Source organism: Eubalaena glacialis, chromosome 11 (genome assembly GCF_028564815.1).
Source record: "Eubalaena glacialis isolate mEubGla1 chromosome 11, mEubGla1.1.hap2.+ XY, whole genome shotgun sequence".
Lineage (NCBI taxonomy): Eukaryota > Metazoa > Chordata > Mammalia > Artiodactyla > Balaenidae > Eubalaena > Eubalaena glacialis.
Window position 1 is genome coordinate 60759210 of NC_083726.1, and position 24892 is coordinate 60784101.

At 41.8% G+C, this 24892-nt stretch overlaps 1 protein-coding gene across 1 annotated transcript in view; it reads left to right on the forward strand.

The window, feature by feature from the left end:
- Positions 1-24892, forward strand: part of SARNP (SAP domain containing ribonucleoprotein) — a 51813-nt gene that overhangs the window by 26420 nt on the left and 501 nt on the right. The window contains exon 10 of the mRNA XM_061204700.1: positions 21835-21924. Coding sequence (XP_061060683.1) covers positions 21835-21924 — 90 coding nt within the window. The remainder of the gene's footprint in view (positions 1-21834; positions 21925-24892) is intronic.

Below are 24892 nucleotides of genomic sequence, written 5' to 3' on the forward strand. Positions count from 1 at the left end.
CTAGGTATCTGAGAATCTCATCAATAACTTCACTCCTTTAGGGAATTGTATGAGTTTGTGTGTTGGAGGACGGAGGGAACAAAAGGTACCCACTGAACTGAAAAGGTACCTTGATATGAAAAATGAGGCAGGCAGCTCCATATATATAATCAATGGAGTAGTTTATTATAGGGTAACATACTTACAGGGTAGGATGGGGTAGACGACGATCTGGAAGCATTCACAGCTGCACTCCACACTGCTGAGGGGCCATTGGGCCAATTTTATACTTATAGTTAACCCAGGGTTTGGGGGTACATGCTTGGAAACAGGAAGTGCATTCCCAAGTCAAGATTTATGAACGGGTAACTAGTCTTGTGGGCGCCGTGAATATATCAGTGAAGCTCTTCATTGTTGTTTAGAGACTAACAGAGTATAGAGTCCACCCAGACCTAATGATCATTAAACAATATCTATTAACTACAGAGCCCTTGATGACAGAGAAGAGATTTACTACACAGTACAGCCCTAGGTAGAGTCAGTGGAAGGACAGGAGGAACTGAATGGACACAAGATGGCATCAGTTATGCCAACAGCCATACATTGTGTGTTCTATCAAAATTAACAAAATTGAACACGATATCTCCTACTACTTAGCTCATAGGGACACATTCCTGAGAGGAATTTGTCTGTCACTCTGTGCTGCCCACCTGAGTTATACAGGGATATCAGTCTTTTCCCGTCTCTTCCCTGGAATCTTTCTCTATATTTGACCTGTTTTCAGCCTCCACAGGAGGCTGAGTAAAACATGAAGAGATACATTTATTGATTTTGAGCAAATTACTAAACTTCTTTGATCCTCATCTATAAAACTGGGAGTAACACCTAACATCATGTTTGTGAAGAATAAGTGTATATTTGCAGTTCCCTAACATAGTGACACTTTGACCCTCTATAAATTTTATTTTTGTTTTTATGTATTTTTAAATGTTTTTAAAATTTTTTTTATTTAATTTTTTTTTTTTGGCTGCGTTGGGTCTTTGTTGCTGCGTGCAGGCTTTCTCTAGTTGCGGCGAGCGGGGACTACTTTTTGTTGCAGTGCGTGGGCTTCTCATTGTGGTGCCTTCTCTTGTTGCGGAGCTCGGGCTCTACGCGCACGGGCTTCAGCAGTGTGGCACGTGGGCTCAGTAGTTGTGGCTCTCAGGCTCTAGAGTTCAGGCTCAGTAGTTGTGGTGCACGGGCTTAGTTGCTCTGCGGCATGTGGGATCTTCCCGGACCAGGGATCAAACCTGTGTCCCCTGCATTGGCAGGCGGATTCTTAACCACTGCGCCACCAGGGACGTCTGGACCCTCAATAAATTTTAGTTTCCTTCCTTGGTTTTCAGTTCTGGTTTTATCACTTTGAGTCAATTAACTTCTGTGTTTCAGTTGATCATTGATAAGATTACAGTTCCCATTTTAAATTCTAAAGAGTTAAAATGAGATAATGGTAATTGGCAGAACTCTAACTATATGAGCTCTGTTCTCTAATAACATTCATTGTCACACATATGTTCTAGAGTAGTGCTTTGCAAATTCTGTGACGAAAGACTAGTTTCTAAAAATTTGCAATTCATTGTCAAGAGGTAACTTTTGCGAAATAAAATAAAAATGTCAAAAAAATGTTAAATTACTTTGGAAGTTTCTAAACACTCTCAATTTCTGGACTTATTTCTAGACTGATAAACAGTTTGGGGATCAAGCACTAGGAGGCAGACCACATTTTGAATAGCACTGTACTAGAGTATATATGATTTTTTCCAAGGACCACTTTGCTTGGAGGCTTGTGACTTTCTGAGATGTCCTTTTTGAGTATAGGTTCCATTTACATTGATCATAAATCCTGATTTTCAGAATTATCCTAATTTCAGTGGTTTGTTCTAAGTTGCCTCATAAACCATTAAAATGTCCCTGCTATTTTGCTATCTAGACCACCACTGTTCAGTAGAACCTTCTGTGATGATAGAAATATTCTACAAAATATTGTTCTATTAAATAATCTGTTATCTAATATAGGCATACCTCAGAAATATTGTGGAGTCAGTTGCAGACCACCACAATACAGTGAATATTGCAGTAAAGTGAGTCACAAATAAGCAGTGTACATACCTAAATTGAAAACTACTTTATTGCTAAAATAAAAGTGCTAACCATCATCTGAGCCTTCAGCGAGTTGTGATCATTTTGCCAGTGGAGGGTCTTGCCTCTATGTTGACGGCTGCTGACTGATCAGGTTGCTGAAGGTTGGGGTGGCAGTGGCAGTTTCTTTTCTTTTCTTTCTTTTTTTTTTGCCAAAAATGCATTTTTTATTAAAAAAATTCTTGCTTTTAATGTCCTCAAACAACCAATGCAACCAAGTGGCATTCTGAACCTCAGACTGCCAAGTGACTAAGATGCAGCTGAAATAATTGTGTTGTGAAATAATTTATGCTTATTATTTATTTTAAAAAATTCAGCTTTACATACGAAAAAAGATCTGTTTCAGTTACTTCCTAAATTTAGTACAAAGTGCAGTGTATAGAAATATTATATCTATTCCTTGCTCCTGAATGTTACTTTCACATAATTAATAGATTCTCCAAATTACTTTGCATTACATAATCACTTGAAGTAGAATTAAGGATGGGACACATATATATATTACATTATAAAATTAATTTAGAACTATATAAAATAAATCATCTTTGTCCAGGAGTTGTACAAAATGAAGGAAATATTATATGTAGTTTAATATTTATGTAGTAAATATAAATCATATGCTGTGTGGAGTTCTAGACAAATGTGTTTCCTAGGCAATTTCTTAAAATAAAACAACAATGAAGTTTGCCACATTGATTGACTGACTCTTCCTTTCACAAATTATTTCTCTGTAACATGCAATGCTGTTTGATATCATCTTACCTACAGTAAGTTCTTTCGGAATTGGAGTCAATCCTTTCAAACCTGGCTGCTGCTTTATCAACTAAGTTTATGTAACATTCTGAATTCTTTGTTGTCATTTCAGCAATATTCACAGCATCTTCTCCAGGAGTATATTCCATCTCAGGAAATCACTGTCTTTCCTCATCTGTAAGCAGCTCCTCATCCGTTCAAGTTTTACCATGAATCGTAGCAATTCAGTCCCATCTTCAGGCTCCACTTCTAATTCTAGTTCTTTAGCTGTTTGCACCACATCTGCAGTTACTTCCTCTACGGAAGTCTTGAACCCCTCAAAGTCATCCATGAGGGTTGGAATCAACTCTTTCCAAACTCCTGTTAATGTTGATTTTTTTTTACCTCTCTCCATGAATCACAGATGTTCTCAATGGCATCCAGAATGGTGAATCCTTTCCAGAAGGTTTTCAATTTGCTTTGCCCAGATCCATCAAAGGAATCACTACGTGTGGCCTTATGAAAAGTATTTCTTAAATAATAAGATTTGAAAGTTGAAATTACTCCTTGATCCGTAGGCCACAGAAGGGATGTTGTGTTAGAAGGAGTGGAAACAACATTAATCTCACTGTACTTCTCCATCAGAGCTCTTGGGTGACCAGGTGCATTGTCAGTGAGTAGTAATACTTTGAAAGGAATCTTTTTTTCTGAGCAATATGTCTCAACAGTAGGCTTAAAATATTCAGTAAACCATGTTGTAAGCAGACGTGCTGTCATCCAGGCTTTGTTCTTCCATTTATAGAACACAGGCAGAGCCCTAGGATTTTCGGAATGGTAAATGAGCATTAGCTCCAACTTAAAGTCACCAGCTGCATTAGCCCTTAACAAGGGAGTCAGCCTGTCCTTTGAAGCTTTGAAGCCAGGCATTAACCTCTCTTCTCTAGCTGTGAAAGTCCTAGATGGCACCTTCTTCCAATATAAGGCTGTTTCATCTACATTGAAAATCTGTTGTTTGGTGTAGCCACCTTCATTAATTATCTTAACTAGATCTGGACAACTTGCTGCAGCTTCTACATCAGCACTTGCTGCTTCACCTTACACTTTTGTGTTATGGAAGTGGCTTCTTTCCTTAAACCTCAGGAACCAAGCTCTGCTAGCTTCAGACTTTTGCAGCTTTCTCACCTCTCTCAGCAGCCTTCGTAACCAAGCTCTGCTAGCTTCAGACTTGTGCAGCTTTCTCACCTCTCTCAGCAGCCTTCGTAGAATTGAAGAGAGTTAGCGCCTTCCTCTGGATTAGGCTTTGATTTAAGGGAATGTTATGGCTGGTTTGATCTTCTATCCAGACCACTTAAACTTTTTTTCACATTAGCAATAAGGCTGTTTCTCTTCTCTTTCTAATGTTCATTTGCAGTAGCACTTTTAATTTCCTTCAAGGACTTTTTCTTTGCATTCACATCTTGGCTAACTGTTTGGTACAAGAGGCCTAGCTTTTGGCCTATCTCAGCTTTTGACATGCCTTTCTAGCTTTTGATTTAAAGTGAGAGATGTACAACTAACTCTTCCTTTCACTTGAACAGTTAAACACCATTGTAGGGTTATTAATTGGCCTCATTTCCATATTGTTGTGTCTCAGGAAATAGGGAGGCTGGAGAAGAGGGAGAGAGATGGGAACGGCCGGTTGGTGGAGCAGTCAGAGCACACACATTTATTGATTAAGTTCTCTGTCTTCTATGGGCATGTTCTGTGGTGCCCCCAAACAATTACAGTAGTAACATCAAAGATCACTGATCACCATAACACATATAATAACAATGATGAAAAAGTTTGAAATGTTGCAAGAATTACCAAAATGTGACACAGACATGAAGTGAGCAAATGCTGTTGGAAAAATGGCTCCAGTAGACTTGCTCAACATAGGGTTGCTGCAGACCTTCAGTTTGTGAAAAGTACAATATCTGTGAAGTACAGTAAGTCGAAGCACAATGAAACAAGGTGTGCCTGTACACTAGTCATTAGCCACATGTGGTTATTGATCACCTGAAATGTGATCAGTAGTCACATGCGGCTAATGATCAGTATAGTCACACATTAGCTAGTGTGACTAGGAACTGAATTTTTAATTATTTTAAACTTAAGTAGCCACATGTGTATTGGACAACTCAAGTCCAGCTTATATCTCCCACACAGCTTTCATACCTGGAAGTAGCATAGAAATCCTTTATCAGACCACCTGTTTGGATCACTGTTTCCATAGCCCAGATTTTTTTAGTACTTGTAGAATATAAGCAGTTTCAGAGTGAATTTGTAGGAGGAGAGAAATTGGAGGAAAGGGAATAAGAGATAAGAAAAGGAACTGTTCTTTTTTTCAAGTAACTTTTTTTCTAGAACTTAGTGTTCTAGACCCAAATCATGAAATTGCAACTGGCTGCGTTCTCAGTAAGAGTTGCTTTGTTCGGAGTCCTGTGTTTAACAGTTCTCTATCACCAGAGATGATTTGCTACCTAGTATTTGCTTGGCCAGAGGTTAGTGATATGATTAAATTTGTATTTATGGAACAGCCAGAGCAGCACAATTATGTCTATCTCATCTTGGGGTCCTGGGTTCCAGTATAGCCTCCTCCTGTGTAATTTGGTCATCTGTCTTTAAGTTTTACAGTTCTCCAGGCACAGATTTCATTCAGTTAGATATGGTGCAAATAGTGGAGGTTAATAGGTGATGTGAAGATACCTCTTCTTCATCTTAGTATCCTAAAAGGGGCAATGAGAGAGACCCACTCTCTGTCACCTCATTGCATGGAGTTTGCGTTTGCTTGATCCAGCTTAAGGCCCTCATTGCATCATGGTTTCTCTTCAGTAGATTCTGCTACATACCAGTGGATATGATAAAGAGAGAGAATGTGTGAGAGGAGTGAGCCGTAGTGTTTGTGACAGATTTTTTTTTTAACTATCACAATCTGACCATCTCCTCTTCATATTTTAGATATATGGCTTCAGCATATTATAAATTTGAGGGTATCGAATTTCTGCTATTCTTCCTTGGCTAACTTTTGCATGACTGCTCATATATTTCACTTTTCAGCTCCACTAGTATACTGTACACATTAGGCAGTACACAGAAACTTCAAGAAATGTGGCTACCCCCCCAACCATCTTCCTTCTCTCCCCCTGCCCAAGAAAAAGACCTGTCTGTTCATGTTTCCAGCTCAAGTCTCAGTAAATAGAATCCTGTTGGTTTAGGATAATGGGAAGTGACAGGGCAAAGAATGGCACTGGCATTTGTAGACATTTTTTACACAAGAGGCTGTAAATTGTCCCCTCCAACTCTTTGGGCTATTTGAGGATAGAATGGCATGCCTTTTCTCCTATAAGCTTCATAGTGACTGTGGGCTGAGAAACCTCCCACCCCCTCAAACAAAACAAAACCCAGATAAATAACCTCTGCCTGGTTGGTTCTGATTGATCACCAGCTAAGTTTTCAGTCTTGTGCTTAACTGGTTGTTTTTTTTTCTTTGTCAGTTTTCCATGCCTCCCAAGAGAAGTAGTGTTTGGGTCAGTCCTCTTGATGAAGGACTTGGCCTGGCACATAAGAAATTCATCTCTTAAAGGAATGGGTAAGGGAAATATATGGGAAGCCAGCTCAGTTAATATATGATGGTCATAGGACATTAGTTTTGGTAGAAACTAGGTCTGAGCTTAGAGAGGTATTGTTAACTGATGTAGCTAATTTGCATGGATTGGTTTTTTCGTTTGTTTGTTTTCAAACATTGACGCATTTGGGAAAGTGAAACTTGATACTTGAGGAAGTTACAGGAAATCCAGCTAGGTAAGTATTACAAAGAAATGCAAACAAAAACACCAGGCCCAGGCACTAAGCAGAAAACTGGAGTGTGGTTTATACTTTTCTCCCTTCCCGAGACTGTGAGGGGCATGTGTTACTGCTTCTTGATTCTTGATTAGTAGTAGTAAATGTTGACGTTAGTACATCTTCCTTACTTCTCTACTAGGATATTACTGAGTTTTCCCTACTTGTAGTTCTTCATATAGGTAACTATCCTAATGAGTTATCTTAAGGGGCCTGTAAACCCTAAAGGCTACTTTTTCCATGTTCGTGCTTTTTGCCAGTTTTCTTCCCTGGTGAATGTTCTGTGATACACAGTGTTAGAATATATTGATAAAAAGGTTGAAAACAAATATTTCTCCACTGACTATCTTCTTATTGCTGAGGCTGGTAGCTAGAAGAGTCTTGGGTGGCTGCAGTGATTAGTTTCATGAACCTTTCGTATAATTGTATATTTTTGCTCACCATTTGTTGCGGATGGACCACTTCAGAGTGAGAGAGACATTGGACCTATTGTTTTTGAGGAGCTTGTCGCTGAAATGTGTTGAGATATCAAAGAGGAAGCTGGGACAAAGAGTCAGTTCCAAGCACAGGAGGGCACAAGTGTCTTCTGTCATAGCAGTCCCCAACCTTTTTGGCACCAGGGACCAGTTTCGTGGAAGACAATTTTTCCACGGCCGAGGGGGGTGTGGGTGGGGGGAGGGTGGGGGTGGTTCAGGGGGTGATGGGAGCGATGGGGAGCGGCAGATAAAGCTTTGATCACTAGCCCGCCGCTCACCTCCTGCTGTGCGGCCCGGTTCCTAACAGGCCCTGGACCGGTACTGGTCCGTGGTCCAGGGGTTGGGAACCCCTGTTCTAGCACACAAATTTCATTATGGCTTGTCTCCATTCACTCTCTTCTGGAAGGCCTATTTGTTTCTATCTAGATTCCCTTCTACCATCTGAAATAAATGAAGAATATTTGTTTCTTCCCTTCAGCAGTGGGTTTTGGTACAGAGGTTAGTCAGTGGGATATGGAAAAAAGGAAGTTCACACTATAGATTTACATTCTTTTTTTTAAATTATTTACTTCACTTTTGTCTGTTTTGGGTCTGTGTTGCTGCGCGCGGGCATTCTCTAGTTGTGGCGAGCGGGGGCTACTCTTCGTTGCGGTGCGTGGGCTTCTCATTGCGGTGGCTTCTCTTGTTGCAGAGCATGGGCTCTAGGCATGCGGGCTTCAGTAGTTGCAGTACGCAGGCTCAGTAGTTGTGGCTCGCGGGCTCTAGAGCGCAGGCTCAGTAGTTGTGGCGCACGGGCCTAGTTGCTCCACAGCATGTGGGATCTTCCTGGACCAGGGCTCGAACCCGTGTCCCCTGCATTGGCAGGCGGATTCTTAACCACTGCGCCACCAGGGAAGCTCCCACAGTATAGATTTAGAAGTTGAGGGAATTCCCTAGTGGCCCAGTCATTAGGACTCTGAGCTTCCACTGCCGGGGGCCCGGGTTCAGTCTCTGATCGGGGAACTAAGATCCTGCAAGCTGCGTGGCATGGCCACAAAAAAAAAATTTGGTCACCAGCCTTCTCAGAGGGTCTATAATTGGGATTTGTTAACTAGTTTAGGCATGTGTATACGAACCTGTTCCAAAGGAAGAACTGTGGGACCATGCATAGGACATTGTCAACATGGAACTGGAAGGACCTGAGGAACCATAAGTTATGGTGAGGAGTTTGGTAGAATATTTTTTAAAGGGGTAGAAGATTTAGATCCCAGGAAAAGTAGCATGCTGAGTAGGTTTGGGTTCTTTCCAACCACATATATTCAAGCAGCGGTACTTAGGCCAAGGGCAACACTTAATACTCTATTTCCTTTTCTCATGGTGCCCCATGAGACCAAGAAAAATGCAGGTAGTAGGATTGCAGATGGAAAAAACTTCAGTGTAGATCCTCTCAGTCATCGTATTTCATTGATCAAGGGCTTTGGGGGGAAATTTCCCTCCCCTCCTCCTTCATCCTAGATTGTCATTTCCCCCAAAAATGCTTCTTCCACTTGAAAAATTGTATTATTTTAACTTACATTAACCAACAAGAAAAGACAATAAGAACAGGTTATATAGTAGATAGAGGTGGCAATTGAGAGTGGCTATCAGAGAAGATGAATTTCAGAAAAGCCAAGACCCAACCCCACATAGTCCTCAGCATTTCTGGGAGCATTTTAGGGCCCAACTAAAATCTAACCAGTCCTTTAAATCCCCTTCTTAATTCATAATAATTTGAAAATAAATATTTGGCTTTTTTTTTTTCTTCTACCTCCTCCTCTAAGATAAAAACACATACGCTGCTGTTTCTATACCCATCCATTGGAACAAACCTTGAGGGAGTGGTGAAGGAACTGTTTAAAGAGGAAACAATAGGGAAAACTCTCTGACCTCAGTTTATCCCTTCATCTGGTTCTTCATTTGTCCCTGCTGAGGAACAGAACTTGTCTTTTGTCTGTAACACAAATACATCTTTACCTCCCTCCCTTCCCACTTCCCCCCCACACCCGCTCTTCTCACTCCCTTCTATTATGATTCCAATCAATGATGTCATTATGTGTGCCATTCAACTGCTGTTGAACCACTTGGCTATAGGAATTTGGAAGAGCAAAGAGGCAGAATGGAATTTTTCTCTCCTGCCCAGGGCTGTTGAAAATGTATTCTAATTTTAACTAGAGAAATAGGAATCAGGTTTTTCTTTGCTCAACTTCTACCCTCCCTCTGTACCCTAAACCTCAAACACATACTTTTTACCTGGATATGGTTGAGAAAAAAGTTGGACAAGAAATGTTAGGAATATAAATTGACCACTTTAGAGGAAAAACTTCAAAAATTGGGGGAAGCAAGAAAACTTTTGGTGCTATATAAGCATTTGTGGCTGGTGTTTTGCCCTGTTCACTGTAAATTGGATCTTTGAGAAGTTTGTGATAGAGGGTTTATACTTCCCTAAGGTACGTGGTTGAGACCACTAGAATCTTGTACCATTTTATTTTTCTCTCTCTGATTTCATTCATTGAGTTTGAACCTAAAGAACTAGAGGTACAAAAGTTTGTAGTAAGAAAAAAAACTTACTCTCTTTTCTGTTTCCTCTGCTTGATACCCCGCCCCCACTAATGTCTTTGCATTCCTTCTTCTAACATGTCAGAATTGATGACTTTGATAAAAAACAAGTTTTATGCCTCTCTGTGGTCCCCCTTAGTCTTTGCCCCAAGAGTAAACATACTCTGGAAAAGGAGGGGAATACTGCATTCTGTTGAGTCTGTTTTACTTTTAAATACCTTCAGCTGTTTTTGCCAACCAAGTTCTTGGGGTGGGGTCATTCTCTGAGTGCCAGTTTTTATTTTTATTTATTTTTTTAAAAAAAATTTTTGGCTGTGCTGCACAGCATGTGGGATCTTAATTCTCTGACCGGGGATTGAACCTGTGCCCCCTGCATTGGAAGCATGGAGTCTTAACCACTGGACTGCCAGGATAATCCCTGAGTGCCAGTTTTTTAAAAAGTGCCACTCTTAGACTCTTAGCATGTAAGGTTTTTAAAACCCACCTGTAAATCATATCTGATTGTATATCTAGTTGTATGTCTAGTTTTGAGGTGATCGGTAGCTAGCTGGCTCTCTAAGCAGAGCAATATCTGTCCGATCACTCCAGATAGTCTCCCTAGCTATGGTGAAATGTGAGCTAACCCTCTGAATCCAAGTCTATCCATCCTTCAAAATGTGTATGGGAGGAAAAAGTGTGGGGTGTTTTTTTGTTGTTTTTTTGGTTCGTGTTTGTGTTATTAATTTTGGGGGGGGTATGAAATTTTGGTGTTCAAACGCTCCTCATGATGTGAGAGCAGTAGCAGTATAGGAATGTTTAAGATGTATTTTAATACTTGAGAGACTAATACTTGAGTAATACTGTTTGTTAGGCTGACATTGATAAGGAGAGGTAACATTTTAAAGAATACATATGGGTTTGGTTCAAGTAAGGTTTAATAATAACGTGATAGTTCATTCTCTTATGTACTCACTACAATAGTAAAGTTGCTTTTTATGCCTGAAAGCTGAAGCAGGTCAAATAAATCCTATAGATTTTGAAGTTGCAGATGGGAATGAGACAGGGCATCAGATCGTGAGATGTTTTATAGGAAGATACTTGGTAGTGATTTTTGCAAACTAGCAAAGTCCCTGTTTTTAATAAAATCTGAGGTCCCTTGTTAAGATCTAGAAAATGTTAACTCCTTTCCTCCCTTCCTTTTCCTTTGCTATTCTTTTCTTATATTTTTAAAGATAGTATTTTAGTCCATTTTTACCTTCTCATCCCCAGAGCAGATTGTTAGGACAGATATAGAAATGAATTTTCAGAGGGTTCCACATTTGGATTTTATATCACATATTGAATCTTTAAATCCCTAACAATGAAGATATCTTATTGAGAAGGAGATTATATTTGAAATGCTTGGTGTCTGGATGTTAGAAAGTATTTATTGGGTGAAGAGTTTATTTAGGTAGAGTAGAGGGGGGCAGTTTCAGAATTTTCACTATCATGCTCATCTTGAGTATGAAATGTTTCAGGAGGAAGAGCAACTGGAAATGAACAGACTCACAAGATGAGAGGTTTTATATGATGGACCTGTTTAGTGCTCTAAATGTACAAGTAAAACACATGAGCCTTAAGACAAAAGCCGTCTGTTCCCCTGTCTGTTCTCTACTTTATTGATACTCTCCCTCTTTCTCTTTATCAGTTCTATAGAGAAAAAAAATACCTTTGTGTGCTTGAACCTGGTTGCCTCTCTCTTTTCCCCACATATCTGAGGTGTTCCCGGATCTTGCTTCAGCATGTTCTTCCTGTATTGAACTCTCTTGGTAAAAGAGTTTCTGTTCCTCTATTTGAATTCTAGGAAGGCAGCAAGACAGGTGTGCCTTAGAGCCAGCTGTGATTCCTTAATAGCTTTCTTTTCCCCTTCACATTCCTGTAGCTGAGATAACCTGTTTGTAGGAAGCATAAGCTTTTTTGGAAGGCCCCTAGTGCTTTGGGGGGTAAGTTGGAGTGGAGTAGCAATCTAAACAATTCAGTCAGAGACATCCTTACAAGTAGAAAGGGACATTTCAGGGAAGCTTAGGTACTGCTGAGTTGGAGTTGGCCCTTCTCCTATAGCTGTTTTAATGACTGAGCTATTGCTCACAGCCTATTGGGTTTTTGTGAGGGTTTCTTTGTTGTGAGGGTGGGGTGGGGTGGGGGTTGGTTGGTTGGTTTGTTATGGTTTTTTGGTCTATACTGTCTCGAAGCTATTTGCAGTTATTGTCAACTGTTGCTGCACATAAGGGTCACCAGGGGTCCCTTACAGTTCTCTAGGCTCTTCCTTTTGAGATTCAGATTTATTAGGTTGTGGCGAAGCCAGAAATGTGCGTTTTAAAATATGTTAAGGGGAAAGAATCTGCTTTCCTAGCGCTCATTGTAAATTTCTGAATGCTCAGGTAACTGTTGTCCTTCATTCTCTGTATATTTTGGCTAAGACAGAATTCACCTCCCCTCAGAAGGTTTTAGCTTCCCTCTATTGATTTCTTGACATTTCTGCCAAGCTCTGCATCACTTATCCTTAAAAGCAGCAGCTTCCTGACGTTTAAGGGAGGGAGGTGGGGACTTTTAATAGGAACTTGGTTTCCAGGGGTCTCAAGTGTGAAGCCTTCATTTCCTCCACCTTCCTTGCTTTGTCCTACAATCAGCTAGAGCAAGACCGAGACGACCTCCTCTGGGGTTGGACAAGCGTGGGGGTTGGGGAAGAAGCTTGATTTGGACAAGAGAGAAGACGTGATGGGAGCTAGTGACTCAGAAGAGTGTTTGGTTCTGAGCTGACTGTGTACTGGGGCTTCAAATACTGTAAAGATAGGAGATACAGTTCCTGGTAGTCTCTAATTCTGGTGTTGCTTTACAGTTCCTGGCATCCTTCTGGCTCTAGAAGGTTGAATCTGATCTCAACAGTTAAAAGATTGTTGAGAGTAGGTAAGATTGTTGTACTGGGAGGTGTGTTATGTGTATATGTGTGGCGGTATTGGAGTATCTCTTTACTCTGTGTGTGCTAAGATGATGGACGAGACCCTCTGCTAGTCCAGTCCTTCACCTTCAGTCCTGCTTAGGCTCTGTGCATTGGTCTTTAGGACCACCTCGTGTTCTGTGGTCTGGCTGGCATAAAGGCTGAGGAATAAACATGTTCAAATGAATTTCAGAAACTGGGGCAGGGAGGTGACAGCTGTGTGTTTAAGCATTAAAGTGTTTCTGAGAGAAAAACCATCAGTTGCTGTCATTCACCTTGAGAGTATGAAATTAGAAGCCCACTCACCCTGGAGTGTTTCATAACCTTTACCTCTGGGAAGTCAAGGCCATGTCATTATTAATCTACCATTGCCTGAAAGCCCCCAGGCACTGCTTTTCATCCTGCCATCAGTCACGTGGCAGTGAAAGTCAGGAAAGTCACCAGAAGGCTCCCTGACTTCCTTTTTGCCTCGCTCTTACCTTACATTCCCTTGGAAAATCAGATTGGCCTGAGAACTATTAACATCTTAGTATGGTAATTCAATTACAAAAGCAGGCAATTATTTGGGTTTTGTTTTTTTTTTGCAAACTGTGATCATCTGTAGCTCACTATCAGCCTCTCTTCCATCACTCCAGGGAAAAGACTTCTGAGAAAATAACTGTTAAAGTAGGATAAATAAAGTGACATGGTTTAGGTCCTGTTGGGAATATATATGAGACTCTTACACATTGAAGAGTGTTGGATGTGAGCAATAGCTCAGTCATTAAAACAGCTATAGGAGAAGGGCCAACTCCAACTCAGCAGTACCTAAGCTTCCCTGAAATGTCCCTTTCTACTTGTAAGGATGTCTCTGACTGAATTGTTTAGATTGGAATTTCTGCTTCTCATACATAGTGTAAGAAGGAATGATGTGAGTGAGCTCGTTGTACTGACCAGAAAAAATACCTGGCTTGGTTAATTCTTTTGGTCTCCTATAAGAACAGTGAGGATATCTTTTATTTGAATTCAGTAAATACTCTTGCTTTGTGTTTTGGGATTTACTGAGTTCAAATTCCCTGCATAAGCCTGGTTACATTTGGGTCACTGTTTTGTTTCTCCTAGTTTATCTCTGTGATCCAGAGTGGCACTGGTAATAAGATTGAAAAAGGTGAATGCTTGGGCTTCCCTGGTGGCGCAGTAGTTAAGAATCTGCCTGCCAATGCAAGGGACACGGGTTCGAGCCCTGGCCCGGGAAGATCCCACATGCCGCGGAGCAGCTACGCCCGTGCACCACAACTACTGAGCCTGTGCTCAAGAACCTGCAAGCCACAACTACTGAGCCCACGCACCACAACTACTGAAGCCCGCGAGCCTACAGCCCGTGCTCTGCAACAAGAGAAGCCACCGCAATGAGAAGCCCGCGCACCACAACTGGAGAAAGCCTGCGCACAGCAACAACGACCCAGCACAGCCAAAAATAAAAACAAATAAATAGGACTTCCCTGGTGGCGCAGTGGTTAAGAATCCGCCTGCCAATGCAGGGGACACGGGTTCAAGCCCTGGTCTGGGAAGATCCCACATGTGTGGAGCAACTAATCTCGTGTGCCACAACTGCTGAGCCTGTGCTCTAAGAGAGCCCATGAGCCACAGCTACTGAAGCCCACGCGCCTAGAGCCCGTGCTCCACAACAAGAGAAGCCACCACAGTGAGAAGCCTGCACACCACAACGAAGAGTAGCCCCCGCTCACCGCAACTAGAGAAAGCCTGCACGCAGCAACAAAGACCCAACGCAGCCAAAAATAAATAAATAAATAAATAAATAAATAAATAAATTTATTTTTTAAAAAAAACCAAATAAATAAATTAAAAAAAAAAAAGGTGAACACTTTAGCACAGCCCATGGGGTGCCAATTAAATCAAAGTGGACTCCTTTTGGCAGAGCAAATAACCCTAGCACACTAAGCTTGAAGCAGTATTCTTTATTGTATTCAGGATAAAATTAGTAAGTTTTGAAAAATGTTCACCTGAATTTGAATCTTGAAGACACAGGTTGGGTTTGGAAGGTAAAGCTGGAACTCCATTTTGGGTAGAGATTTTATTTCATTTATTTTATAAAATTATTTATTTATTTATTTATTTAGGCTGCACCGGGTCTTGGTTGCAGCACACGTGATCCTTAGTTGTGGCATGCGGGATCTAGTTCCCTGACCAGGGATCGAACCCGGGCCCCCTGCATTGGGAGCATGGAGTCTTACCCACTGGACCACCAGGGAAGTCCCTGGGTAGAGATTTTATCTATGGTACTCTGCCATAAAAAGAGGCAATCGCTTTAGAAAGCATCTGTGATATTCACGCTGCCACTTGTTGCAGCTGATCTTCCACTTGGGACTTAATTCCTGGCTACAGTGTATATGCCATGGAAACCACTGACAAGAGCCCTTCCTTAATTTAAAATTTTGAGCTGTAACTTTGTACTTCCATTCCCTCTCCTTTTCCTTCTTGGGGCACTGAGGTGTTTTTGTATTTTTTTTAAATTAATCCCATTGTATTTAGAGAGGAATACGTTCTTAAAGGACCAGCACCAACCCTGTGACTAACTTTATGTCATCTTGTCTTCTAAGTTTCTACCTCTGGATCTGGGTGTTTGATCTCCATCCCTCTCTCTCTCTCCCTCTCTCTCTCTCAATCTCTCTCTCTCTCTTTTTTTCTTCGCCGTGCCACACCACACGGCTTGCTGGATCTTAGTTCCCCGAACAGGGATTGAACCACAGGCCTTGGCAGTGAAAGTCCCAAGTCCTAACCACTGGACTGCCAGGAAATTCCCTGATCTCCGTCTCTTGATCTCATGTTTCTCTCTCACCTCAATACTTCTGGCCTTTCCTTTCTTTTTTTTTTTTTTTTAATTAATTAATTAATTTATTTATTTATTGATTTTTGGCTGGGTTGGATCTTTGTTGCTGCCCGCGGGCTTTCTCTAGTTGTGGTGAGCGGGGGCTACTCTTCGTTGCGGTGCGCGGGCTTCTCATTGCAGTGGCTTCTCTCGTTGCGGAGCACGGGCTCTAGGCGTGCGGGCTTCAGTAGTTGTGGCTCGCAGGCTCTAGAGTGCAGGCTCAGTAGTTGTGGCGCACGGGCTTAGTTGCTCCGCGGCATGTGGGATCTTCCCGGACCAGGGCTTGAACCCGTGTCCCCTGCATTGGCAGGCGGATTCTTAACCACCGCACCACCAGGGAAGCCCTGGCCTCTCCTTTCTAATAGAAATATTTTCAAAACCACTTGCCAGGGACAGGCCATACATTTTGCTCCAAACTTTATAGCAGTCAGTAGAAAGAGGAAAACACAATTGTACTGTTTACAGTGATTCACAGGGTTCAAAAGGTAAAACTAACAAGTTGCTCAGCAAAAGCATAATTATTTGGGGTCTGGGAATCAGAAAGAAAATTTCCCTATGAGTCCTCATAATGCAGTAATGTAATGAACAGTGGCACACATCTTTATAGTCATTCAGTTGTGAATTCATAAGCCCTATGAGGTTAAAGATTTTTGTCTTATTCATCTCTCTATTCCCAATGCCAGAAAACAGTGCCTGACCCAAAGTAGGCTCTCAGTGGTTATTTGAATGACTAGTGGATGAATGGTTTAATTTTATGGTTTCAGTGTTATTGACAATGTTGATAGAAACTGATGTTGTGTAATTCAGTGAAAGCAATTCCTCAGGGGCCTTTAGAGTACCTGGAATTGGGTCTACAGAGTTAGAGGTTGGATCCTTGCTCAGTTCCCTTGGACATTACCTTATATAGATATCTGTTTTTGTAGTCATTAATTGTTAGGGATGTTGATATCAGTTAAAGCCTGACAGCATAGTTGTTTTTTTTTAGGGTCCCAGAAAGAGAAGATGGTTAATAGTACCTGATGGAGAAGACTGTGGTTTTGCTGAGTTACTGTTCTGCTACACTTTAACCTTAAATCTGATCCTCTTTCCAAATATCATTTGCCTTGCAACTGAAGGGAATTTCCTTGTTGCCTTGGTAGTGTCTGTTTCTTGACAACTTTTGATGACTTCACTTGTAGTGTAGAAGAAGAATGAATGGCATTGTTAGCTTCAAAATTCTGTTGGTGGTCTCAGACTTTGTTTCAAGGACCAGAAGGAAGCAATAGAAATAATGGCTAACATTTATTGAATACTTATATGATAGTTCCTATGTACTAAGCACTTTCACACATGTAATTTGAATCTTGGGGCAACCTGGAATGTCTCAGTCTTTTCTTTCAGCAGGTATCATTTTCTTTATATTGTCCAAGGATTTGCCAAATGTGAAAGGGAAACAAGAAGAAAAGTGAATTTTGAAAAGTTGAAGATGTCTTCTGAAAGGTTCAGTTAGGAACTATCTTATTCCATGATGGAAAATACAGTGATAGTGATTCATGGGGGTATTTGGCTTTATTAAATATATATCATGCTTTCTGCCCTGTGCTTCTTATACGACCTCTCTCCTCTTTTACACAGTTCTCTTTCTTGTTTTTATCACCAAACTTCTGAAAAGAAAAACAGGGCAGTTATTGGGAGATAGGAGTGAGGATCATGTATGCTGAAGTTATTGGCGTCGGTCAGTTAGTTGGCTTGCTCTTTAAGTCTTGAGTGAGAGAATGAGGGAAGTGAAGTACATGGATCAATCTGAATATCCAGTGCCTGTGTTTAGTCAGTGAGGACAGGTTTCTCTTCTGATTTTGGATGCAAGTTGTGTGTTTTGAAGAGTTTTCACTTGATAGCAAATAAGGGCGTTTCAGATTCCAGCACTATTCTTCCCACAGGGGAGCAAGCCTGGGAAGAAAAAAGATTTGTTAGTGGTTGAGGGTTTGTGGGAGGGAAGTGGGGGAGGGATGAAGAAGGGAAAGGTTTGCAAATGCATATGACACTGAGCTAGGGGGGTCAGTGCTGCCTGCAGATGCACAACCCCATTTGTGCACTTGAGCATGGCCTGGGGGAGCATTGGCCTGATGAATGCAGAGGGAGATGCATTTTGATCGAGGTAATTTCCTTCAGATGGGTCTCACCATCCCATGAATCAAAACCTGTCAGCAAGGAGCTAAAGATGGAGTGAAGTTTATTGTACATTTGTTTCCATGCGACACCGTCACGCTAGAAGGGTCAAGTGAGAGAGATCATTAGAACTGTGTTGATTTACTGGGCCTGTTGTGCACTTACCCTGCAGGGCAAGGAGGAAAGAGGCTTTAGGAGGGGAGCTGAGGGGCACTGGGTAGGGAGAGAAGGGCAGGCATGCACAAAATAAATAAAACCCTCGCTGGTCTCTGCGGGTGAGGGGTGGACAGGCTCTTCATAGGGGGTGGGGGGTGGGGGCATCTGTATTGTTTTTTTCCCCCTAGAGCCCCTGGTATATTTGGAGCAGATGCTCTGCCTAGATCTCCAGGAGAAGGCACCAGAGGATTAAAAAAGGAATCTCAAGGGGAAATCTCTGATACTAGCCTTAGTGGCTAGAGAAATATATCCATCTGACCCCACCCCCCCCTTCTTTTCCTCCCTCGTTCTTTCCTCACCTTTGAGCTCAAAAAGAAACACAGGAAATTTAATTTAGAAGTCAAACTCCCCATTTTGGGATATGGCGAAGTAGAGAACCAGAGGAAAGGCTGTCCCACACATTCCAAATGGACGTAGGCTTTGTGATGAGATTTGTGAAGGGAATGACCCCAAGATTTGTGCAGAGAGAATAGCTAGGTTTCAGCAGTAACATCTCCCTCTGTGATGTGAACGTGCTGAAGTATCCCTAGCGCTGAATTGAATGAAAAAAGTAAACAGTGGCAGTTCAGCAAGATATGATCTAGTCCTGCCTATCCCCAAAAGGGTATGGTATGCTCCTTTTATTTCCCTTAAAGCTGTTTCCTGCTTGGCCTGGAGGCTTAATGAAATGGAGAATTTTTCATCTAGAATCTTCTATAGAGGTTCTCATTTTGAAATCTCCATTTATATCCCTTATTCACTTTTTATCTTAGCGGTGGTAGACAAAATCAAGAAAAGCTTCCTAGTGACTTTGGTAAGGAAAAATATAGTGAGGCCTGTGTTCATTGGAAACCCTAATTCGTTTCATACAGTTCAACAGAAGGAATAGCCAATTAGCCAAGGTTAGAAACAAATTGAGTTGAGAAAATCTTTAGTATGAGACTACTAATTGGAGTCCTAGTTAGTTATGAAGTAGAGGCATATGGTATGGTAGAAAAGGGGGTAGGATCCTTGCATTGACCCAGTCATTTGAGTGATGTAGAAGTTGTTGAAGTAGTTTACAACTACCTTTTTTTTTTTTTTTAATTTAATTAATTTATTTATTTTTGGCTGCGTTGGGTCTTCGTTGCTGCGTTCGGGCTTTCTCTAGTTGCGGCGAGTTGTGGCTTCTCTTGCTGCGGAGCACGGGCTCTAGGCGTGCGGGCTTCAGTAGTTGTGGTTCGCAGGCTCTAGAGCACAGGCTCAGTAGTTGTGGCGCACAGGCTTAGTTGGTCCGCGGCATGTGGGATCTTCCCGGACCAGGGCTCGAACCTGTGTCGCCTGCATTGGCAGGCGGCTTCTTATCCACTGCGCCACCAGGGAAGCCCTACAACTACTTTTAGCTAAGGATCCTAGTGATCCTTCTTCCCTTGGAAATTAAGCACTACTTCCATTCTGCTACTCTTATTCCAAAGAAGTGCTTATGTAAGATACCTGAGGTTTTGGTAAAGTTAAGAAAGTGGGTTCTCGAGTAAAATGTCTTGGGTTGCATTTCTGGCTCTGCCACTTAACTATTTGTGAGACTTGGGAAAATTACTTAATCTCTCAAAGCCTCAGTTTTCTTGTCTATAAAATGACCTGCTATGTATGTCATAGTACCTGATATGTTTAAGATTGTTAAAACAACTAAATGAGATACTGAATGTAGACAACTTCATATAGTACCTGGCACATAGTAAGCACCCAAATGTTAGTGGCTATAATATAATCATTATTATTTTAATTTATGATTATTAAAGACAGGAATACTTTTTTCCTTCGGAACCTGGCTCAGTGTTTTACAGTAGTTTAGATTACATTAATTATGCACCTACCATGGATTTGCTGATGGTTATAATGAAAAAGGCAGAAAAAGTACGTAGGCAGTATTCTATTCTAGTAATACACTGTGATTAAGTGATAACTCGTGTGTAGGATTCTTCAGTCCTTCAATAGCCACCAACCTTTCTTAGCTTCTTTCTTACTTGCTAGAAGGCAGGTGGCGCAAAAGCAAGAAAATGAACGTTTCTCAAGCTGTGAAAGAGCCAAAGTAAGACTGAGAAAGTATCCTGACTACTGTGTTCAGAGAGCTGCGCTAGCTAGACAGATTGAACACAGAAGGCTGTATAGCTGCTCTGCTTTTGACCAAGAGGTGGTTCCTGTGGTCGTAGGGACAAACGCAGCTCCATGGTCGGGGTTGAGAGTAAAGGTATTTTAAAAGTTCTTGTGTCTCTGTAGGCCTCTTGGTTGCCTTTCCTTTTGACTCTGGTTTTTGGGACACTCAGAGACACAACCTGCCTACGTACGTCAGGAATATGAACTTCTTGGGTTTTTTTTTAAAAATCCAGCTCAGGAGCACCACACATAAGCTTGCTCAAAAGTTTGTTTAAGCAACTATACCCCAATTAAAAAAAAAAAAGTTTGTTTTAACACGTTTGACCTGACCTTATGTTGGTTAACTTTTGTAAATAAAGTCAAAGAAACTGTCCTGGCTTATGATTAGGGTGTTGTGTGGGTATGGAGTAGAGGGTCCCCTGGGATATCTGAGAAGATAGGATCTTTGTCTAGATGTGTCAAGTTCTAGAAAATGCTTTTGGGGGAGAAAAAACACCCAGGAAGCCCACATACTTTTAGATGTTTCTAATCCTAGGGCTGGGCTTTTGATTGCTGGTGACAGGGTATGAGGGGAAGGTGGAAAAGGAGAAAATAAATAACTGTTAAAGTGGGATAAATAAAGTGGCAGGGTTTAGGTCCTGGTGAGAATATAATATATATGAGACTCTGACATTGAACAGTGCTGGATGTGAACAGTAGCTCAGTCTTTAAAATGCTGTAGGAGAGGGCTTCCCTGGTGGCGCAGTGGTTGAGAATCTGCCTGCTAATGCAGGGGACACGGGTTCGAGCCCTGGTCTGGGAAGATCCCACATGCCGCAGAGCAACTAGGCCCGTGAGCCACAACTACTGAGCCTGCGCGTCTGGAGCCTGTGCTCCGCAACAAGAGAGGCCGCGATAGTGAGAGGCCCGCGCACCGCGATGAGGAGTGGCCCCCACTTGCCACAACTAGAGGAAGCCCTCGCACAGAAACAAAGACCCAACACAGCCAAAAATAAATAAATAAATTAATTAATTAAAATGAATAATGCTTTAAATATATATATATATATGAGAAAAAAAAATGCTATAGGAGAATGGCCAGCTCCGATTCATAGTATGCTGGAACATTCTCTCCAATTACAGGGCAGACACCATGAGTCTCTTGGATGCTTGGAAAAGGTCCAGAGCATCTCTCTCAGAGAGATGACTGCAGCTGTTTCCTTATTTCAGGATCATTTCAAACTCCAGAGCCTACTATGACTTTGCTGGGTGTTCATAACACTTAGCTTTCTTTGTAAGTTCTTCAGAAACACCACTCTGGCCCCCTTCCCCTTCCCTTCCTTAGCAAGAAAATGGAACTTGTAAGCAGTGTTCGACAAATAGTTTGGGTGCCTTCTACCAACCTGCTCTCTGCAGGTATTATTAGTAAAGCCTCAGTTTTCCATATCTCTGAACTACAAAAATTTCTTTAGCACAGAAATTTGTTTTATGGGTGTTTCCTACTGTTTTCTTGACTCTCCTTGTCTTATGAATATTGAAGCTCTACTTAACATTAAGTTTTTAGTCATTCTAGGGGCAATATGCTATATGCTAGCTTATTCAGTTTCCTATCTGTTTTTTTCTGTGGGTGTGATCCTTAGTTCTTGACACAAGGTTGGCTAGCATATTGTAGCGAATAAGTTATAATTTCATTCCCATTTACCTTGTGAATGGAGGGATAGCTTGTTTCAGCCCTTTTCTTTGTCCCTGAACAGTCTGAGGATGACGAGAAGCTGAAAAAGAGGAAGGAGCGATTTGGGATTGTCACAAGTTCAGCTGGAACAGGAACCACAGAGGATACAGAGGTAAAATATACCTGGAATGCTTCACAGGACCCTTGAAGGGAAAATGAAGACAAACAAACAGAATGGAGAAACATTGTTATTTCCCTGGCCTACTTCTTAAGTGCCTAAATGACAAGATTTTTGGTACTTTGCTTGATATCTGTTTTCTGGATAAAGTGGCCCCACTTAATTCCATCAGTATACTTAAGTAATTCACTATTAAGAGCCAGTTAACCTAGTAGGAAAGAGCACAAGATTTGGAATCAATTAAGCTTGGGTAAGTGACTGTGCCACTTAGTATTACTATATTTCTTACAAGTTATAGTAATTTTCTGAGCCTCAGTTTCATCATCTGGAAAGTGGAGATAATAAAACCTACCTCGAAGTGGTATTTTAAGCATGAAATGATTCTGTGTAAAATGTCAAGTATTCAGTAAGTAGCAGTGTTTCTGATTATCTGCCAAGCAAATTTCTTTCATCATTTAATGAAGGCCATATCCAACCCAGACACAAATATAGTTGTGCCTAACTCCCTTCTGGAATAGGACAGTGGGCTTAAATGAGACGTTTTTTGTTTTGTTTTATTTATTTATTTTTTTAATTTTTTGGCCGTGCTCCATGGCATGTGGGTCTTAGTTCCCCAACCAGGGATCGAACCCACACCCCCTGCATTGGAAGCGCAGCCTTTCCCCCCGCGCCCCCCCCCCCCCCCCCCCCGCAACCCTGATACTTTTTTATTTGGCTGCACTGGTTGGGGGCACGTGGGATCTTCGTTGCCACGTGCGGGATCTTTGTTGTGGCATGTGGGATCTTTTAGTTGTGGCATGTGGGCTCTAGTTCCCTGACCAGGGATCGAACCTGGGCCCCCTGCATTGGGAGCATAGAGTCTTACCCACTGGACCACCAGGGAAGTCCCTGGAAGCGCAGTCTTAACCACTGGACCGCCAGGGAAGTCCTCAAATGAGACTTCTTGTTCTTGTCACTTTATTTACAGATAGTTTCTCAAAATGAAAGAATGGCTTTTTGTTTGTTTGTTTGTTTGTTTAAGACTTGTGTGCATCTATATCCCAGTATTTTCTGGAGTAACATTCATTGAGACTCTGAGCATTGGCAGACTGCTCAGAGCATTGACAGACAATATTGATTTGCTGGTTTGAGAGTATCTATAATGGAGACCAAGCATTAGCAGAGGTGTACATGAACAGTTGAAACAATGAATATGTTTAGGGACTTCCCTGGTGGTCCAGTGGTTAAGACTGCAAGCTCCCAAGGCAGGGGGCCTGGGTTCAATCTCTGGTCAGAGAACTAGATCCCACATGCCGCAACAAAAGATCCCGCACACGACAGCGAAGATCCCGCGTGCCACAACCTAGACCCTGCGCAGCCTGTGTTTAGAATTTTAGAAATTTCTTAGGTGGTGAGGAATTTGAAATGTTACTTCTTCCATTTAATCCAAATTTACTTCTTTCCATCTACTTGTAGAGATGGCCTCTGAAACTCTATTACCTGACACACTCAAAATCTTTTTTTTATTATTAATTAATTAATTAACTTATTTATTTTTGGCTGCGTTGGGTCTTTGTTGCTGCACGTGGGCTTTCTCTAGTGGCGGTGCGCGGGCTTCTCATTGCGGTGGCTTCTCTTGTTGCGGAGCACGGGCTCTAGGCGTGCGACCTCAGTAGTTGTGGCTCACAGGCTTAGTTGCCTCGCGGCATGTGGGGTCTTGCCGGGCCAGGGCTCGAACCTGTGTTCCCTGTATTGGCAGGCGGATTCTTAACCACTGCACCACCAGGGAAACCCTCAAAATCTTATAGTCTCTTTATGAATAAATATCAGAGTCAATCTTGTAATAAACCCTGAAAATTTCAGAATCTGATCAGTATACATTCTCCACTATGAAAAAACTAAAGGATTTTGTATTCTTCTTTGTGCTACTAATTCAGAATAAAGCATTACCTGTTGTTAAGTAAATGTCTGCTTACTTGCTGACTTGCCAGGATGAGCTAGAAGTAAACTTAGGCTTGTTTTAATTCTAGTTAAAATTACTCCCTCTTTGCCAAGGAAACTGTCATTAGACCAGGCATGCTCACTGAGTTGGTACATTTGACCTCCAGGATAAGGCAGATGAGGATTTTGTTGAGTAGAAAGGAATAGTGGCTTTTATTGGGAGAGTTAGTATATGTAAGGGAGTGGTAACTTTTGAGGCTGATGGAGTTTATATGAACCAGATGACTTTCATTTGATTCCAAAGAATTGTGTCAGTAATCCAGGTGGAAGTGAGCTTGGCTTGTATGCACTCAGCTTTTCTTTCTTTTTTTTTTTTTTTTGGCCGTGCACAACGCGGCATGTGGGATCTTAGTTTCCCCGACCAGGGATCAAACCCGCACCCACTGCACTGGAAGCGCAGAGTCTTAACCACTGGACCGCCAGGGAAATCCCACTCAGCTTTTCTTTTTAATATAACTTTAACCTCCTCTGTGAATGGAATTTTAAAAAAGCCCCCTCTTTTCTGGGGGCAGTGGTTAGAGTGAGGACTCAGTAGTGTTTTGTGAGTCACTCCCAGAACAAAAATATCTCTCTCTTTCTCTCCCCCACCCATTTTGTGCCCTCTCTCCCACACTGCCTCCCTTAAGAGATCCATGTTGGGGCCTCCCCACCCCCCATTTATTCTGTTGGCATTGAAGATTTATATGCCTCTTTGTGGATTTGGAGGCCGAAGGAATAGTTGCTGATTGGGCCTAACTGCCCAGAAGGGCATCCCCTTCACCTTCTCCATGAAATAGCATTGGTCAACCTTTTGTCCTTTGAAATTTCCCATCTCCCCACTGACTGGAAGACTTTTCCCAGCCTGTTTAAGGATCCATTGTTTCCAGGCTAACTTGCTGTAAGGTTGAGTGGCCCTTTCTCCTTCAGGAATCTTTCCATTTTCTACCACTATTCTCTTCCTCCTCTCCCGCCCCCACCCCCTACTCCCCACAGTCTTCTCCCC